This window comes from Silene latifolia, chromosome 2 (genome assembly GCF_048544455.1).
Source record: "Silene latifolia isolate original U9 population chromosome 2, ASM4854445v1, whole genome shotgun sequence".
Lineage (NCBI taxonomy): Eukaryota > Viridiplantae > Streptophyta > Magnoliopsida > Caryophyllales > Caryophyllaceae > Silene > Silene latifolia.
Genome location: NC_133527.1, coordinates 72,222,702 through 72,236,522, shown reverse-complemented (window position 1 = coordinate 72,236,522; position 13,821 = coordinate 72,222,702). Strand labels below are relative to the sequence as shown.

The window sequence follows — 13,821 nt, the reverse complement described above, 5'->3', positions numbered from 1 at the left end:
ATTTAAGAAATAGATTTTCTAGAATCGTTCTAGGCAATAAAGAACAATGAGAAATATTTACAACGGAAATTGAGTACACTTGCAATCATGAGATGTGCAAGAAGGATGAGTCCCGCACACTGTGAAAACAGTGGGAGCTATTCTAAGGCTAGAAGGCCTATGTCTAGATTGGATCTAGACACGTACTCAGAAAGTTTTGTAATACAAATGTATACATTACAAAGGAAAACGAGTATGTAGTAAGGTTGAGTAAGGTACAAGAAGTTGATAAAACCTACTAACCAAAGCCTTCTCATAGGCTTAACATGATGAGTCATATCATATGTCATTTCAATTGCATTGAGATGAACAACTACATATAAAATGAAAATGGATTATAAAATATGAAATAGTAATCAGGTATTGACTATTCATATGTGATAATCACATTTGTCGTTCGAGTTTTTAAATCTAAAAACTCCCTTTTATACCTTGTTACATCCAAACGGGTTGTAGAGACAATATAGAACCCCGTTTAAGTGAACTCGGATTAACATGGTATTTGCCCATAGTCACTTGTATGAGGTGACGTCTCGAAGTGACTAGAGTGTGATGCAATTGATGGCAAGTTCAAGTGTCATAGAGTCATGTGAGATGACTAGTCGATCACATAGGCAGAGTGTTAGGAACACTTTGTCGGGCAGTGACAGCTTATAGAGTTCTGGCAAATTTATATAGCCTGGTCGTGGCGAGAGCTACTATAGTATTCTAATGAGTCGATTCTTTTGACTAAAGACTGTTCGCCTAAGATGGCACAGTTTCAGATTAGCTTTGATTTATGTTACTACGACCTTCGTAAATGGGGTCAAATGGGCATATTTTGGGTATGATGGCTGTGGCTAGTCGAAGGGAATAGTGCGATAGGAATTGTCCATTCCCTTGTCAGGGTTAAAACAATATCTCAGGGCCACTCGAGGAGTAATGAACTGGAAATGCGTGGCCACGCTCGGAAGGTTTCTATGGTAGAAAATTCCGGTCAATCAGTTATTCTCCAGATCGAGGAAACCACTCTCGATATGATCACTTGCAAGTACGACCCGAAAGACACCTTGCATTGAGTGGGAGATAGTAATAGGACAAGAGAATTGGTGACGCACACTTGTCGAGGACAAGTGGGAGATTGTTGGAATATGTGTCCTCCGACAATAATGCGATCGCAATTGTCGATCATATTGATCACATGTTTAAATCTCATTTTAAGAATACGTAAGGGATGATTCATTTAATAGTCAACTGATCAACATTAATCGGTAACGATTGGCTTCCTAGAGTTTGACGTTACTGTCGTGGGACAGTGGTGGTAAGTTGATCCCTTAAGGTCACACCTAAAGGATGATGCCCTTATCTGTAAAGTTGATTAATTGTATGACGATACAAGTTGATCAATTTCTTAAAATTGAACAATTCATTTGTGAGAGAGAATATTGATATCTTATTGTAATGGGATTAAATAAGATTTATTTTAGTAATTGAAATATTTTATTACTAAAATTGTTTATTGTTTGTGAAACAATAGAGATTATAATGAATGGTTAATTATAATTACAAGATGTTGTGAATTATAATTAAATGACCCATTTTATTTATGTGATCAAGTATCACTAGTCAATATGTTGAATGTAATTTAATTAATTTATAAAATGATATTTATATGATAAATGTGCATTAAAATTAATTAATAACATGTAGCATTTTACATGTGACATATTGTGTGACAAGTGATAAATTGACAAAATAATATGGAGGTCCATTTTATCTCATATGACCGAAATATTGGAGGTAGTATGGGTGAGTAGGTGTTTTATTTAATGGATAAATAAAACACTATGATTACCTATAATGTAGGGTAGTCTTACACCTACTTTACTTAATAAGAACAAAAGTAAAAGAAAAGACCATGCATTGGTCATATAATACTCCCTCCACCGGTTTTGTAACAAGAGTAGAGAGAATTTTATTCTCTTAATTCACTTGTATTCATTTACATGCAAAGGTCTCTCTCTCTCTCACATATTCATCCTTTTCTTCATCAAAAACTTAAGATTTTTGATTCAAATTGTTCATAAAAGATTACTAAAATTATTAATGTAATATATGAGTGTTAGTAATCAATTTTAAGGTAAACTACTAAACTAATATCTAGCTAATATTATTTAGTGGGGATAAGGGATAATCTTGGGTGCAATCAAGAGGAGAATCTCTACTTTGGGATTTTTGTAGGATCATCCTAATATTCATTATAGCTCAAGAACTAACAAGTAGGAGATCTTGTTGGTGCCCATAATAGCTGAAATATTCATATGGTATGAAACGATTTTTCTTATTTTTTTTTTTCTAGTTTTGCATGTATAAGATCTTTAAGTTTTTATGACTAAAACTTTAAACCAAAATATGTGATATTTAAAATATGTTTTTCTAACAATGTATTATAGTTAATGTGTTACTTTGTGAAAGTAATGGAACTATAATCTATAAAGATAGAGTGGGAGTATAGTTCAGTGGGAGTTTAGCGCATATGTCTTGTTGTTAAAATATTGCTTTGCAAAAGTAATGGTATTGTCCTAAATCGATTTTGTTACATACGAGCCATAGCATTACAATCCGAAAATTGTTACTCAAGAGTAGATTTACTTAAAGGCGAGGGTCTCCTTAAAGTGAATAGAGCTTTAGAGTAAATAAAGGCATAGATCCACATGAAGATGTTGATCAAGATAAATTATGTTAGGCATTGACGACAAATGGTAATTAAAATTCGCTTTTCTAAAATGGGAATTTAGAGAAGGAGGTGTTTGGAACACAAAACCTTAGATAAAGATCTAAGAATCCTAACATATTATGCGTAGCTTTCTTAAGTGATCCCTAAATGGTCTTAAGCAAGCATTAAAGGATTATACTTTTCGTTCATGTGATAATTGTGAATGGTAGAATCATGATTATACATGAAGTTAAGTGGGAGTTAGAATTGTTTCTCCATGTCTTATATGTTGATGACATATTATTTATTGAAAATAACGTACCAATGCTCTCTTATGTGAAAGAGTGATTGGGAGACTTGGAAAAGGGTGCAAAATATTCTAGATTTTTGAATCTATGTGAGAGAATATTGGCATAGAATTGAGAGTCTTATGAGGATAAGATCTTTCGTATCTGTTTAACATCAACAAGGTTGAATGGGTTATTCATGTTGATGGAAGTGGAATTACTATGATGGAGTCATAGTCGTTCACTGAACCTATTAAGTTGTTGATCACATGAAATCATTGCTGATGATTCCGCCATTAGAATGATCATGTATGCCGACAGACGCACATGCCATGATGTGATATATGTCTAGGGCATAATAAGTCAATAACAAGTTAATTCATAAGATGGTCTTGTGAAAGCCTTAAAGAACAATTGAGGATTTGTTCACTTGTTTGGATGATATACTAAGTTATGTGTTGAAGGGTTGCACAAACTTTAGTTTCCAAACTGAAAAGGATTTGTCGAAATCCTAGGCTAATTTTATTGACTAAGGAGTGAGAAATTAGAAAAGGGTTTTAGTTTCATATATTGCAAATTCTACAAAAGGAATCTAAGTAAATTGTGATAAAATGGTCAACGTAGGGATTAAGGGTGAATCCCTCTACAATTGACTTTATCACAAGTTATGCGATAACAATGGGAGCATCTTTCAAGTTAAAGAGCACAAGTCTGGTAAGAAGACTAGACATATACTTAGATAAATTCAAGTTATTAGAAATAACATTGAATAGAAGGAAATAGCAATTGATGAAGTTGGAATGTTTGGATATTGGGTATATCCACTTGCCAAGCTTTTATTGCATTTTGACTAGTGTAGAAGGTACACTAAAGATTATAAGATATGAAGTAGTAATAGTGTATTGACCTCATATATGATAATCGCATTTATCGTTTGAATTTTATTAAACTCACTCATTACTTTGTTAAATCCAAATGGGTTGTAGAGACAAATTGAACCCCATTAAAGTGAACTGTATTGACATGGTATTCGCCCCTAGTTACTTATATGAGGTGAGGTCTCAAAGTGACTAGAGTGTGATGTGATTGATGGCAAGTTCAAGTGTCATAGAGTCATATGGGATGACTAGTCGATCACATAGGCAGACTGTATGGGACACTCTATCGGGCAGTGACCGCTTATAGAGTTCTGATAACTCATAAAGCCTAGTCGTGGCAAGAGCTATTATAGTATTCTTATGAGTCAATTCTTTTGACTAGAGACTATTCGCCCAAGTTGGCACAAATTTCTGATTAGCTTTGATTTATGCTCTACGACTGTCGTAAATGAGGTCAAATGGGTATATTTTGGGTTATGATGAACAGTGGCTGAACAAAGGGAATAGTGCGATAGAAATTGTCCACCCCTTGTCAGGGTTGTTTGAAATCTCAAGGCCACTCGAGGAGTAGTGAACTGGAAATGCGTGGCCACGCTCGGAAGATATCTATAGTAGATAATTCCGGTCAGGCAGTTACTCTCCAGATCGAGGAAACCACTCAAGATATGATCAAGTGCAAGTACGACCTGCAAGACACCTTGCATTGAGTGGGAGATTGTAATAGGACAAGAGAATTGGTGACGCACACTTTTCTCGGACAAGTGGGAGATTGTTGGAATATGTGTCCTCAACAATAGTGCGATCACATGATTTAAATATCATAATCAAATCTCATATTAAGAATACGTAAGGGATGATTCATTTATATAGTCAACTGATCAACATTAATCGGTAAAGATTGGCTTGCTAGAGTTTGACGTTACTGTCGTGGGGACGGTGGTGGTCAGTTGATCCCTTAAGGTCACACCTAAAGGATGATGCCCTAATCAGTAAAGTTGATTAATTGTATGACGATACAAGTTGATAAATTCCTTAAAATTGAACAATTCAATTCCATTATATCTTCTCAACTACTTGAAAAGCTAACAATACAATCAATATGTACAATTGTACATACAAGTCTACAACGGAAATAAAAATTCAATGTTAACTTAGGGCATGAAACGTCGACAATCAAGATACCTCAGTAATTTGATTTAAAAACGATTCAACCATCAATAGATTACAACAATAGTTGTTTAGCGACAATCAACGTATGAAAAATATACGTAACATGCACAAGAACCGTCTAACGATCAAAATGTCATTGGGGAACGCACACGAATAATAATAGGGTATTTGATTTCGTAATGCTTTAATGTCTTCTTTAAAAATACACTAACATATACATGAAACGTCAAAGGTGCAACCAACTAGTTTATTAAAAAAAGTAAAAAAGGGTCTTTAATCTCTTCTTTAAAAACACACTAACATACACATGAAACGTCAGAGGTGGCAATCGGGTCAGTTGGGTCGGGTTTGGGTCGGGTCACGTCGGGTCATATCGGGTTCGGGTCATATCGAGTCAGCATACCCTTTCGAGTCGGGGTCGGGTCATTATCGGGTCGGGTCATTTCGGGTCAAATGATGCATCGGGTTGGGTCGGTTTTGGCTCGGGTCATTATCGGGTCTGGTAACTTAATCGCATTATTATAATTTTTTACCATTTAATTTAGTTTTTAACCTATTATTTGGTTTAATTACTTCATTACTAAGTCAAACATATCAATCTAAACACAAAATCACTTTCATTTTGATCAAAATTAAGCTTAATAATCGTCGGGCCGTCAATTTAATCGAGTCGGGTCGGGTCAATATCGGATCGGGCCTGGGTTGGGTTCGGGTCACTGGTAATCAGGTCGTGTCGGGTTACGGATCGTCATCGAGTCAGGTCGGTTTCGGGTTGCAATATTTTCAAGTCCTGTCGGGTCGGGTTTGCTCGGGTTCGAGACAGGTCACTTGGGTCCAGTCAAACTTGACAGCTCTAGTTATTACTATCAAGGTAGTTAAGGTAGCGATTACATAACTCAAACACAGTTAGAATTGTCAATAAATGTGTCCATGTGTCGGAGTCTATTACGTCTTTTGGCTTACAATGAAGTGTAATATGGGCACACAACATGTAATACGAGAAGTCAGATTAACAATAACAACTTAACAAGTATTACATAACATTCTAGGCAGCACAAGTTCTATCAACCAAAAGCTCTTTTAAAACAAAATTGAAAATACTCCGTAAGAGGCCTTAGACCTTTGTACAACATTAACTCGGAAATAGAACATGCCTTCAGGTAACTGGAAACATTTGGCTCTAAACTGTTTTCAGACTTGCACCGAGACTGCATATATAATATAACATAATATAATATAATAATATAATGGTAAAGTTAGTGCAATCTAAACTTAAGAGCCTTCTGGCAGAATTTGAACCCTAATTAAGGTGTTCTATCAAACTAAAGCTACATACATAAACAACTCAGAACTAGTCATACAATCTGTGCTCTGCTAACATGATACCCTGTATTTCTGTCAACTGTGAATTTCTTTTAAAGAATAACTGCATCTACTCACTACTGCATTGGTACGCCGTATGCCCCCCCTATTCTCTGGGAATACCCCATTTGTCTCCGTTTACCCATTCACGGGCTCTATTTCTAGATTTCACCAAAGTTTAGAATCTGAAATGTACTATCTTTTACCCTTCCACGTACCTCCCTAAACCAATTTTGGAAGATTGTTAAGCAAATTTGCTATCCTAAATATTTGCGCCAACAACAAAAGAGGAACTTTCAGAGAGGAGTAATTGGGGAAAATGTGGGTTTTCTGAGGTTAAAAGAGTTAAGGTGGTACTATATAGAAAGGGACTGTATAGACAAATCAGCAACTAACTCATCGACCAAAGAGGCTACTATATCTTCCTCAATATCCATTCCTTCTTCTAACGACTCAATCTCAAAGTCGAGCCACTTCCCAACCTGAGTACTCATATCGCAGTCCACTAGCTCATCCACCATTAAGTTTCCCATACTTTGCCAACATGAGATCTCCTTATACACTTCCTCTGTTAACCAATCAGTTTGAAGAAGAAACCCCCATCTAACCCATCCTTTGTAGCTTCCAATTATGGCTCTTTCATGCTTGTAGCCAACACTTTCACTAATGCAATCAAACAAGATTCTTCGGTCAAGCTTGGAGCATTGTTCCGCAGTCCTGCCTGACGCATTTATCAGATTCTCAAGGAGATCAAATAGATTTGGATCTATAATACTGAAATCGTCAACCAAAATAGATCGATTTAACCCAGCATAATGAAGCATGTATCTCACATATTCTAGCTCCCAATAGAACATTCCATCCATAAATTCTGACTCGTCTTCTCTTGGAACAACATCTTCAGTAAAAAAGCTACTTATCACATCCTGAGACTGAGGTGACGAAGGCTGATCATATCCTGCGAGAAAAAGATGGTTAATTGATGGTCAATAATTTAATTACAGTTAAGAAATTAATCTGAACATAGAAAATTTAATGTGTATTGCATTGTCTATCCTTGTGCAAACGTCTTGAACAATTTAGCCAAGAGGCTGAATTACCGGTAATGGAAAATTGTGGCTGAATGACCGATAATTACACAAAGAGGCTTAATGACCGACCGATAATGGAAAATTGTGGCGAGAATTGTATATGCTACTTCACACTGAAAAGAAGCTCAGCCACTTTTGTGGGTCATTTTGTTATATACTAATATTCCACCATGATTGAAAGCCAAAATGTAGTGAGGCTTTCGCTCATTAGGAAACGGAGACGAAATCCCTCCTGAAAACCTTTCTGGAAACTTCAATATTCAAACACAGGAGGATAATGCATTAACGCTATTCAGTTTATCATGAAATGCTATGAACTCCAACCAACATACTTATAATATTACTAGGAATTTCCTGCTTCTCAACATAAAAAAGCTTTAAGATTTTCTCACACACGTGAAAGAGAAAAGCTCCAGGCATAATACAGATTATGCACCGGAAAAAACATCGCACAGTTAGTTGTTTATCTTTGTCCTTTTAGCTATTCAATAGAACTAGAGCCCTCAACTTATGAGGGTAAAGATTTACCATAAGTAAGATCACTTGTTGATGAAACCCAACTTCCTGAAATAGAACACTCTGGAATCGAGATATTATGATGTTCTAGTTCAGATTCTCGATTGACTTCTTGGTTAGTGCCAATGACACTATGATCTTCAATATCTTCAGAATCCTATAAAGTATAGAAAGGAATAAATCAGGGACTCAGGGTTTGAGGGATCAAGTTTAAAATAAAAAGAAACTAAATCAAAACATAATCAGGAGATCACAGTAACAAATCAGAAGACAAACATAGGAAAACAGTTGTCATAACCAAATTCGGATGACAATAGCTAGATTCTTCACACTTCAAAGATTGAGGCTCTAGTCCGTGATCATTCCTTCTCAAGTAAGGTTGCTAGACATACTCTCAGCAGTAGAGATATTTGAATGCATGGAGGATGGCTAGCCCTTCCGAAAGGTGTTATTTTGATTTTTTTTTTTTTTTTTTACTCTATATCCCATCTGGCTTATTAATGTACAGAGAGAGTCTCTCAGAGGTCATCAATCTACTTCACTTAGAGCATGTTTGGCCTCGACTCTCAAAAATAAGTTTTTGTTTTTCAAGCTTAATTTTTCAAAAGTGTTTTTCAAAAGCAGAAACAACAAATAGCTACTTCTATTTCTATGGGCAAAAATATGCATTTTTAGCTTTTGAGAATTTTTGTTTAGCTTTTAGAAAACGATGTGTTTGGCCAAAAAGTGTTTTTGAGTCCAAAAACACTTTTACAAACTAGGCCAAACACACCCTTTATGTTCCTAGAAAATCCCTTTCTCAAGTGGCTTGCCTTTTAGAAATGTCTGAAATGATAATAACTATCCTATTGAGGAATAAGACTGATAATGTGTCCTGAATCCTTTTTGCTGGACATAGGACACTCACAAGGATGTACATTGTAGAAGATAATGTAAAATTTGGGAATTTAAATTGGCTAGGTACATTGTTCTCTAATATTTTCCACGTTGCCTTCAGTCGTATACAATCACAAAATGGTTGGAAAATGATGTTGCAATTGTAAAAACAAACAAACAAACAAAGTAGTCTCTCTTTTTTAAGGGTATTCCTTGTTTGTGATTGCAATGCTCTCACTAATTTAATGAAAATAATTAATAAAAAAAATCCTTTGCCATAGAAAAACAAAGAAAACTGAACTGCTTCAGCCTCACCCACACCCTCAAAATGGACCAAAGAAAAGAGGAACACTGAAACTTCACCGTGGCAATGATGACACAGCATTATCGGTCCCTCAAAAGCTCTCTCATATGACGTGGTAAGACTGGGTCAGATGTAGGCAATCAAAACCATGTGTGAAAATACTAAGGGGCTGTTTGGTTGGGGAATTTGGAATGGAATGGAGTTACTCTGTTCGAAGGTTTCTTGGCTTATTCTGGAATGGAGTTAGATACTTGATGGATTCCAACTCCAATCCAACCCTTTTGAATCTCATTCCCTACCCACCCCCACCCCCCAAATTTCCAACTCCATTCCCCCAAAGTGGAAGAAATAATCAAACCAAAGTTTAGAGTGGTATGGGGATGGTATGGCATTAAAATTCATTCCATTCCACCTTATTGAACCAAACGGCCCCTAATAGATTATTTCTGACACATACTGAAAATTCCGTGAGAGCTGCATTGACAAGCTGCTACTTTGCTAGTAACTCCCAGTAAGGATATAAAGGGATAAATTCATGCCTCTGGCATAAGGACCAAGAAACAAGAATTTTCACAAAGCAGTATGGACTACAGCCAAAATACCCAAAACGCTCAAAAGTACCATATGTTGGTTCAACACATTGCAGCCTAACACCAATTCCAACTTCCAAGTTTCTAACCATATCAAATAGCAACTCTGCTAATAACTCCATAATAGACAAGGTTTCAGCACCACATCCCTCATCCCCCGCCAGCCTCCCCCCTCCTTAATGCTTGTCTCAAACTTGGCCACCTCCCTACAGAACAATTAAATATCTGGCCACAAGACGATTACCAATTCATGTTGAACTCTAAATGATATCATAAGCTATGTTACTTCGATACTTTATATGAGCTCGCGTACCCGTGTCCGACACTTGACACTTGGACATTGGTATGACACCCCGACACTTCATTTTAGACCAAAAACTTGACAATTTTTATATAATAGCCGAGTCCGACACTTGGGTACACACCCGTGTCTGACCCTTCTAACCGAGTCTGAGCAACATAGATCATAAGAAAGTAGTTTGTTGGCTCTATTTCAGGCAAGAAAAATAGATAGTGAATACTTAGATAGAAGGCTATAACAGCAGCACATATTTTTGTCATACATGACGATCAAGGGGTAGCGTTAAAACTGAAGTAAAATTTACCTCAAACTTCTGGCTTGATCTGGTTATAATAGACGAAGAACAATCATCATCAAACACTGTACTTGTTTGATCTCTGTCACACCAATCATCATATTCCAAAGTATCAGTGCCCCCTAGTCCAAGTAATGAAGCAGATTCAGACAAACAAGATAATGAGTCGGTATCAAGCCCTTCCACTGTTGGACTCAATTTTGTAGACCCTATTTTATCAGTTAATTCCTGAAGCTTTTGCTCCAAAAGACGACTCAAAGAACCACTGTCAATGAGTTTCAACCCTAGAGGCATTGCTAATGAACTTCTTTCCTCCAAGTGTTCATTACCAATGGTATCATCATAAAACTGATTTCCATGTGCCTCGATGGCTTCAACAGCTGGCAAAGATGGGGATCCTGATTTCTTTATGGGAGAAGTAAAAGTAAATGAAATTACATTCATGTCCTTTCTGGAATCACTGTGAGGTGAATGATCATGCTGCATAGCTCTTTTACCCTTGCTATCTGGAAAGCTTCTACCTGAATCATCAACTTTCTCAGGTAGCTTGCCACGAGATATATTTTTTATTTTATTTAATGAAGGCCGTCTCTCACAGTTTAAGGGTCTCTCTTTCGAACTGACAGTTGTCACAACCTTCTTAGACCCATTTTCAGCATTCACAAAAACTCGATTTACTATTTTACTAGGACGAACTGAATTAACCCCAGAAGCATTTTTCCGAGGTTGCTGTTCAGCAACTGAAGACTTCAAAGATGATTTATCTCTTTGGGAGACACTATTTTGCTTATCACTGTTCTGTTGAAGGACACCTGAAGTTCTCTTCCTAGATGATCTACTCGTCCCAGCCTTCTGTGTATTTCGTTCTTTTGCAGCATTTGGCTCCTTTTGCTTTGCAACAACTTTCTTACGCTCTTTATGCAGCCGACTCCTGCTGTCACCACTTGCGAAACCATCCTTTTTCTGCGAACTAGCTTTATTTTGGGCAGGTAAAGGTATAGACTTTCCTTTACTTTTCACTTTCTGAGAGCTGCTTGTTTGAGAACCCATAATATTTCTAAACAAGGACCTGTGAGTGGACCTATCAGATGGACTCCCTCTCATTTGACTCACACCGGAAGACTGTTTTGGAGTGTTGGGCGTCTCAGATGGCCTGAATGATCTTTGAGCAGCATCCATTCTCTCTCTCAGATCTTGAATCCTAAATGAAGATGAAGGAGACCCAACTGACGAGATTTTGGTCCTCCCAGATAGCAGAGGAGAAGGATCAATAATCCTTGAAGCTGCCTCCATAATGTAAGCTGCATCCTTAGAGGGTACAAAACCTGGACTTTTAATTGGCGACAAGAGCTTATGGTGAGTAATTGATATTGGTTTGGCCGATTTTGGCGGCAATACTTCCGTCTGAAACCTCTCAATTGGGTGACCATTAGTCTTGCTTTTTCTTGAATCCCGAGTGTTCCACGAGAAACCATCCACTCTGTTTGGTGAGTAGCTATAGTCCATGGTGTGATGTCCTTGTTGAAGTGGAACAGCACCACGAGGATAATAAGAACTAGTAACAACAGAATCATAAGATGTAACAGAACATGCCTCACCGGAAGTTGTGGTAGGCATGGTGTCCAATCCCATAAGTCGGGCAACTACCCCGGGAGGTCTTGCTTCATAACCATCATCTCTGTTTCCCAACGATTCATAATTATAGTTATCACTTCCTCTGAAAGAAGGATGATCACCATTTTCACGCATCTCCCTCTACAGATAATATCAATACCATAGTGTAAATTATCAGTCCAATGTTTGGGAAAATCTTGTGAGTTGAGATTGTGTTAGTGTGTCCTTGGAGAACTTTACAGTCATCACCTATGTTAATCACGCACGTTTAGAAGTATTCAACATGGGCGCTTGTCCAACTGTTGGACTCACCTATTCATAAGAAGTATCCAACATGGGCGCATGTCCAACTGTTGGACTCCCTGTTTTTTTTTTTAAAAAAAAAAAAAAAGTTTCGGAAAACAATAGTGCCAAAGTATTATTCCATGGCCCAGTGGCAAGTGTCGTACATAGGTACGCAAGGTAATATGAAGAGTTGGACTACCATAGGTAGTTAGAGATGGGATATTTCTTATGTAATTCAGTGACACGGTATAAGAAGTTACATATATTAAGAGTCGGACTAACATAGGTAGTCAGAGATGGGATATTTCTTATCTAATTCAATGACAAGGTTTAAAAAGTTACAGAGAATAGCGTACCATAAGATATTGAGAAATCACCAAATTATCACCATTCTCCTTTCCTTGATTAGATCCCTCTGCCATGAAAAAAAACAAAAGATATACACTAGTCAACAACTCACATATATCCCTGGATGCCACCTCTTGTCCGAAAGAAGAAAAGGAAAAAAGACAGGCTATAACTTAAACATGGCAGACGCAGTTACCGGATGATTCGGACTTGTTTGAGAAAAGCTTTTTTCGAGACTTAGCATTCCAATCAAACAAGTAGAGGAAGCGTCCCTTTGAATGTTTTCCCTCAGTCGCCATGTCTCACCCACAGCAGCCTCTACATGAACTACGGATTCCAGATATGCACAAAAGCTCTCTACAATAATTTATGCCTTCATCATGTTTCAATACCAATCAATAACAACTATTTCGAACTTCATTACAAAAATGTCTAAAAGTAATCAAATTCAGCAACCACTCTATTTTATAGCAAACATCCAAAAATTCGTTTGGACACCTAGCATTGTGATTTACGTACTCCGTAGTAGTAATCACGTATAACAATGGATAGGCTTCATACATAAACATATTAACCAACATTTTAAATCAGCCAAGTTGGGTTAAACTAACCAATTCATACCTCAATACCAATAAAGTCCGTGTCTTGGCAAATTGAAACCGTACTAATAAATGGATAAAAGCATAAACTTGCTACAATGTAACGAAATAAATAAGCAAAACCCTTGATGAAAACAAATCACATTGCTCTATTTTGGCATTGAAACACGTTTGTAAAAAGACCCAAATGTGATTTCATACATAAAAACATCAGTAACCAACTTGAATATTTACAGGTTGTCGAAATGCAATGATTAACATATAAATGTGTTGATAGCTAGAACAAAAATCAAACAAAAGGGCATAAAAATGAAGGGTTATGAAGAAATGATACCATAAAGCAACGGCGCATCAAATTAGGATCAAGAATGACAATGAAGAAAAGGAATTAGGGTTTTGAATGGGGGAAGAGAAAGAGGGATTTTGCAGTTTCAGGTAAACGGAGACAGACAGTGGTTTGAATGAGTAACAACCTTGAGGGAGGGCAACAGTCAATAAAGTGCCTATCTTGCTCCGTTTTTCAATTCTTTCTTTACCACCTCCTCACTCTCATCCAAACAAAAGCTAATAC

General features: G+C 36.9%; 1 protein-coding gene across 1 annotated transcript; it reads right to left on the bottom strand.

Moving 5' to 3' along the window:
* Window positions 1–6,131: 6,131 nt before the first annotated feature.
* On the bottom strand, window positions 6,132–13,821 carry LOC141642803 (uncharacterized). The gene is made up of 6 exons (XM_074451745.1): window positions 13,585–13,821; window positions 12,848–13,008; window positions 12,660–12,718; window positions 10,414–12,159; window positions 8,051–8,195; window positions 6,132–7,389 (listed from the first exon to the last, which is right to left on the bottom strand). The coding sequence occupies exons 2-6, from the start codon at window positions 12,948–12,950 to the stop codon at window positions 6,788–6,790; spliced, it is 2,655 nt and encodes an 884-aa protein (XP_074307846.1). The 5' UTR covers window positions 12,951–13,008; window positions 13,585–13,821; the 3' UTR covers window positions 6,132–6,787.